General features: G+C 44.5%; 1 protein-coding gene across 1 annotated transcript; it reads left to right on the top strand.

The window, feature by feature from the left end:
* The first annotated feature begins 15 nt into the window (after nt 1-15).
* COX14 (cytochrome c oxidase assembly factor COX14) lies at nt 16-4,001 on the top strand. The gene is made up of 2 exons (XM_083599065.1): nt 16-115; nt 3,594-4,001. The coding sequence occupies exon 2, from the start codon at nt 3,599-3,601 to the stop codon at nt 3,773-3,775; it is 177 nt and encodes a 58-aa protein (XP_083455191.1). The 5' UTR covers nt 16-115; nt 3,594-3,598; the 3' UTR covers nt 3,776-4,001.
* The last annotated feature ends 2,954 nt before the right edge of the window (nt 4,002-6,955 follow it).

Genomic DNA, 6,955 nt, shown 5'->3' with positions numbered 1-6,955 from the left:
GCGCCCTTCGCGCGTGCGCCAAAACCCCGGAAGTGAACCCCGCCAGCTGCGCGCGCAAGCAAGGCAGCTGAAGGAGAGGTTTTTTTCGCGACTGCGCCGGGCGGCGGTGAATCGAGTGAGTGCGTGGGGCAGGCGTTATATTGTTATTCTTCATTTGTCAGGGTTGTGTCGCTCAGGGAGGGATTGCATTCTTATTTTATTTTTACAGATAGCCGTAAGAGACTGGGTTGCGGGGGTTGGACTAGATGACCTTTGGGGTGCCCTTCCAACTCTATGGACGAAAACCAACTTAGTAGAGCTCGGTCCTGTTGATACGCTGTTAGCTGGGGCTAAACAGGCGGAGGTGCAGCCGAGGCCACTCTTTCCCTGAGGGACAGGGTTGCCTCCTGGCCTGTATAATGCAGGATTGTCCCCATATTTCGGGGTCAGATCCTACGTCCTGTATTGAGACCGCTTTGTCCTGTCTTTCAGGTCGTCTCCCTCTCTGCCAAGTTAGGGGGTCGTCTCCAAATGCGTGCGTTTGGAAAGCTGTGTGAAAGGTCGCCGATTTAAGCTCTGGGTGGCAGATTGACAAATTCCAATGTGTGAACGTGCGCGCGCGTACGCGACACACACTCCAGAGGGGTCATCCCGTTATTAGGCTGTAACGGGTTGCTTTATTGCATGGGTAGGCAAACTAAGGCCTGCTGGGTGGATTTTTAATCTAATCCAGCAGTTTTTCCCTCCAGGATTGTCCCCTCACACCCCCCCCCCCCCCGGCTAAAGCAGGTTGTGAACCCTTTGGCCAGGGAATCTACCAGTTCACTTAATATTCAGCAGATACTAAATGCATTTTGTTAGAGTAGTCAGGGTGGTAGCTACACTTGCTTCCCACACATTATACTTTGCATATCTTTCAGAGGTTACATCATGGGTAGGCAAACTAAAGCCTAGGGGCTGAATCCGGCCCTATCGCCTTCTTAATGCAGCCAGCAGACGGTCCGGGAATCAGCATGTTTTTACATGAGTAGAATATTTCCATTTATTTAAAATGCATCTCTGGGTTATTTGTGGGGCATAGGAATTCGTTCATTTTTTCCCCGTTCAAAATACAGTCCGGCCCACCACAAGGTCTGAGGGATGGTGGACCGGCCCCCTGCTGAAAAAGTTTGCTGACCCCTGAGTTTATTGTCATTTATTACTTATTTATTGGATTTAATATATGCCCAGGGGTCTCAGGGCGGTTCACAGAAAAGATCAGCATTGAAGTCACTTCAGCACCAGAGGTGGGGGAGAAAAGTCATCCACCCACCCCTACATTTTGCCAGAACCAAGGTGGCAACCCTAGTGAGGGAGCACTAAAGGCTGCACATGGCCATGGCTCCTGCATTCCTTACTGTCCCCAGAGGCACAGGTGGTTTCCATTGCAGCAGAGTGCCCCTATGATGGGCTGGATTATGGACTGGGCCAGGCAAGTCTGAATGCAGACCAATTCTGTCTCACCGTAGAGACTGCCAGTTTGCTTCCAAGCCCAATTCAGACTTCTGGGTTTAAACTAACGGGATGCCTTTCTCAAGGTCTTTTTGATGGGATGGCAATGAGAAATTGGCTGTTTTCAGTCAGGGCCCCTCCTCCGTTTGCTTCTCGTCAGGAAAGCTTAGCTGGCATCAACCTTTCTTCATATTTTTGGTGCCGGCCCAAGACATTTTTATTCTCCCAGGTGTTTCTGTGGGCATTGATATTGTGGATTCTGTTCTTGTTTTGGTTGTATGAGGGCATCCAGTTTCGCGGGTGTGGGGTGGAAGGGTACTTCCCCCCACATCTGCAGTAGTAATTCAGAAACATTTTTTATCTTAGTTTTAAAATACGTATTTCTTATTAATTGTATTAGTATGTCTGTTCTAAGTTGCTTGGGTTTTTTGTTTTTTGCGTTGTAGAGTAATATAATAACAAAGTAAATAATAACAAACGTTATGCTATGCAGTAACCACCCCAAAAAATCCAGGGTATAGTGGGTTAGAACAGGCATAGGCAAACTCGGCCCTCCATATGTTTTGGGACTACAACTCCCATGATCCCTAGCTAACAGGGATGATGGGAATTGTAGTCCCAAAACATCTGGAGGGCCGAGTTTGCCTATGCCTGGGTTAGAGTATTTGGCCTAGATTGGGGAGACCCAGATTAAAATTCCTGTTTAGCCATAAAGCTCACTTGACCTTGAGCCAATCTCTCTCCCCCTCTCTCTCTGGGTGTGCTTAAGTAAGACTTAAGTCTTTAACAAGCCTAAACAATATTATCCTTGGAAATGTTTGCTCATCTAGAAATTCAGTAAAATGTTAACCAGTAAAAGGGACCTCTACTGTCAATAGGCAGCAGATAAGCAGGCTGGTGAAATCCCCTCTGTGCATCATACTCCCTTTTTGAGTACAGGCAATTCCCCATTTATGCGAGGGTTAATGTTCCCAGGCGCCGTGTGTGTTAAGTGAAATCACAGGTATTGGGATGACCATTGAAACACCCTCTAAACTCTGGAAACCATTGAAAACCCCTTTTTAAAAAAATCAGCATCAATTATCAGACTCCCTCCAAACCTCCTTGCTCAAACTCCCACAGGCCTCAAAGGTCAGTACAAAGGCTCCTGGGATTGCACTTGCAAAAACTTGTACGATTGCTAGATGCCGTTTTCACCTTTTTTGGGGGGCCATTCTTGCCCCTTTAAGTGCCACTTTTGGGTTCACAGCAATGTGCAAGTGTGCAGTCACACGTGACTCGAATGCATGTAAATGGGGAATTGCCTGTAGTCTCTTGTGCCTCCACCTGGTCCCCAAATCTTTACCCGATTACCCATTTCGTTCCTACTCCCAACAGCTATCTCCCTCAAATCTTTTGAGAATATACGTACCTGGCATTAGGATCTTCTTACCAAGCAAACAGAAGTAAGCCATACATGCCTAGTATGAATTATATGTCAACTGAATGAGCCCAAGGAGGGAAATAGGAGGTTGGATATATATTCTCCCCATCACCACCACCTTGGTTTCTCCCAAAACAATTTCACTCTTTAGCTTCTGAAAAGCCTTGATTACATTGCTAAAGGGGACACGGGTGGCGCTGTAGTCTAAACCACAGAGACTAGGGCTTGCCGATCAGAAGGTCGGCGGTTCGAATCCCCCCAACGGAGTGAGCTCCTGTTGCTCGGTCCCAGCTCCTGCCCACCTAGCAGTTCAAAAGCAAGTCAAAGTGCTTGCCACATGTGCTTGCCACATGACCCGGAAGGTGTCTGCGGACAAACACAGGCTCCCTTGGCCTATAGAGCGAGATGAGCGCCCAACCCCAGCCGTCCGCGACTGGACCTAACGGTCGGAGTACCTTTACCTTTTACATTGCTAAAATGTGTTTTTCTGTTCAACTCCTTCCTTTGATCGTACCTCAGGTACAATAGAAATGATCAAATGAGTTATTATTAATAATAATAATTTATTATTTGTACCCCGCCCATCTGGCTGGGTTTCCCCAGCTACTCTGGGTGGCTTCCAACAAAGATTGAAAATACATTAAAATGTCACACATTAAAAACTTCCCTGAATAGTAACCCCCCTTTGCTTTCTTCACAGCAATAATGGCTTCTGCAAAGCAGCTGGCTGACTTTGGCTATAAAGCATTCTCTGGGTCCATGATGCTCCTTACCTTGTATGGTGGCTACCTCTGTAGTGTCAGAGTATATCGCTATTTCCAGAGGAGGAATTTGCTGAAGCAACTTGAGCAGCAGGAAATAAATGCAGCAGTTAAGGACTGAACACTGTCCTGTTTTCTGACATAGGATGCTTAATGAATACAAGACTGGTGTGCTGCAATAAAAACTCATTTCAGAAAATGCAGCCCTGGAATCTGCCATGAAGAATCACTATAAAAGGATGGAAACACCTATGCAATTCAGCAGTAATTGAATGTTTCATATGTGGCTTGTTTTTGTAAATATACACTGCTAGCAGCATCTAACTATAAAAGATGTGTTCACAGAATTGTTTCCCTCTTTATTAGTTACATCCTCCTGTCCATTTAAAGAAGGAAAACAATATGAGGATAAACACAGTTTGCCACAGGATTCCTCTGGCTGAGCCTACAAGTTTGCAAATGATTTGCGGGTGGGTGTTGTGGTACTTCATCTATTTCCATTTACTAATTTCCTGCTCCAAGTTTTAAAGCAAAGGTGCATCTCACTGTCTTTACATCTGGGTCAACAAGTGTTTCCATGTGGGAATAAATCATGTCGCCTTGACATACATATTCTGATACAGACACAATTGCGGATGTGAGGATTGCCAAATAGAAACCGTGCCAAAAGCAAAATAATATTGAATGTGATGTTGCATTCTCTGATCCTACTTCAGCAAATGAGAAGTCTGCCCTTCTGTTATTGCAAATCCAATTATACCATCTGCTGTGCAACTGTCTGGCCACTGTCTTTTCATTTCTAAATAATAATAAAAGCAAGAAAGAGATCGCAAAGAACAAATTAGGCAAGAAATAAAATTCTCATTACCACAGGCTGGATTAGGATGGCTTCATTCCACCTGCTGTAAAGTAAGATTGTATCGAGGTATGGTGAAATGGTGTGTCAGACAGCATGGCTCCAGGGTAGCTATAGTTTAGCAGACACTACTAATTACAAAGCATATAGGGCCAGGGGGTGGAGAGGGAGGAATATGTTGGAGCCTCCGTACGACCGAGCTGTGAAGGCGGTGATTAATGACCTAAGCCTTTGAATGTGACTTCAGGCACGCTCCCCATTACGCAGAGTACCCAGACAGCAGCAGAATAGCCAGAAATATGTGCTACATTGCTGCTTTATTTCTGACTACGCAGGACAGAAAAGAATATGCATCTGCTCTCTGTGAGACAGAAAACAACAGGAACAAAGAAACAGGAAACTAGTAACTTCAACATCCGTCTCCCGTGAGACTTCCAACAGTCTGGAATGTCAACAGAGTCTTGTGACTCCAAGAACTGCACAGTGGCATAACAGAAACCCAACAGAATAGTGTTCAGAACTGTCAAGGCCAGGGTGTTCTTTTTTTTAGGCATGTCACATGTAGATTGTCTGCTAGATAGTGGTTATCTCATGCCTTCAGTAAGCTGTTAATGTCTTTCTACCAGTTACTGCCAATTCCCCTTTGTGAAACAATGATTTAGGCCGAAATAGTTTAGAAATGCTCATTCATCCTTTGCTGTTACCCTTCCCACTAAAAAGTCATATAAATGGCTAGAAGCTTCTCATTTAGGAAGTCAACATGATGACAGCAAAGGCTAACCTTTCACCAATAGGGTTTCTGTACCTTGAGAGTTTCGTACAAGAAAAAAAGCAGAAACTTCCATTATTCCTAATCCCTTTTGTGTTGTATCCTTTAGATAGAATAGAAAGCCTGAGAATAGAAACTGATTTATCACTGATAGCAGTAAACTGCTCTGGGAGCCTTTTTTTGGGCTGAAAAGTGGAATATTTAAAGTATAAAAATATTTTAAATAGCATATAAAAATACTTTCAATAAAATAATTGATGCTACAGAGGAGGTAAGAATTAGGATGTGTGGCAGCCAAAAACTTACTGTAACAACTAGCTTGGCCCTAAAGGCTGTGAAACTTAGTAACTAGCTATTAACTACCGCTCTGTAAAACTCCCAATTCCTATACACATGTTAGCTCAATCCAGAAAAAAGGAAGCATCCTACTTAAACTGGCAATAAAACTTTTAGAAGACACCTGAAGGCAGGCCTGTTTAGGGAAGTTTTTAATGTTTGATGTTTTGTTGTTTTTACTTTTCTGCTGGGACCGCTCAGAGTAGCTGGGGAAACCCAGCCGGTGGGCGGGAGATACACACACACACACACACACACAGTAATATTCTGTGTGGTGCTGGGGCAAAATGGGCTGTTCGCAGTGTGGGGCAGGGAGGTTATGGAACTACAGCGTCCTAAGTCCCCTCCTTATCCCATAAACTATGCCAGACCTGGTATCTACATAGTTTTAATATCCCCATTGAAGTCAATGGGAGGGAAATGGGGCGGGGGGGGGGAATAATCATGGTAAGGAAAGGTTGCACCCTTACTTCCTGCTTGTGACAACAAGTCACAAGAAGCGTCAACAGTACCACCTGATTTCCTCTGTCCTTCACCCATGATATGACTGTTACAAATTGATACATGAATGACAGTGAGGTTAAACGGAAAAAGGCAACGTTCTTTGTACTATCTAGGGCAGCAGCTGTTTTCTTCTAAATTGGACTCTGACCCAGAATCATTTGGTGGCCCTGTAACAATACTATAAAATGGTAATTAGCAGTTTTTGGCTCCATTTCTTGGTTGGTTGTAAAACAAGATAATCACACCTTGACAGAGTTCGGAAAGAGTCTAGCAGGCATAAAGGTGACTGCTAACTGTAACATGGAATATTACTCTAAGGCATAGCTTTCCAAACTTCTCATGTTGGTGACACACTTTTTAGACATGCATCATTTCATGACTCAATAATTCAGTTTTAATACCAAACCCAGGAGGAGAGCAGGGAGCATTCACGTGGCACACCTACACCATACGGCCGACACACTAACGTGTCATGACACAGCATTTGGAAAGCTATACTCTAAGGCCAACTTGCACATACAAGTAGACCCCACGTGCTCCATGGAAGTACACCTGGTTGTTCCTAGATCGAAAGAGGGGCCATCTGGGAGAATCAGCAACTCTCTGGAAGCTGAACATCTTCCAGAACGACATAAGGCCCTGGATGGGTTTAGCTCAGCTAAGAGTACCCACAGAATTAATACCACTAACATGCTACTTGCTTTGCAGCGTTCAAATTTCAAGCACCATCTACTGCTCCTGTGTAACTTGGCAATGTTAGCACGTTAGCAGAATATTACCTAAAATCAGAATGCACACAACCTTCCTCAGTAAAGCAAAATTCACAGACCCAACTC

This window comes from Podarcis filfolensis (genome assembly GCF_964270895.1).
Source record: "Podarcis filfolensis genome assembly, chromosome: 2".
Lineage (NCBI taxonomy): Eukaryota > Metazoa > Chordata > Lepidosauria > Squamata > Lacertidae > Podarcis > Podarcis filfolensis.
The sequence above is the reverse complement of the archived record's forward strand: the minus strand, read 5'-3'. Positions and strand labels throughout refer to the sequence as shown.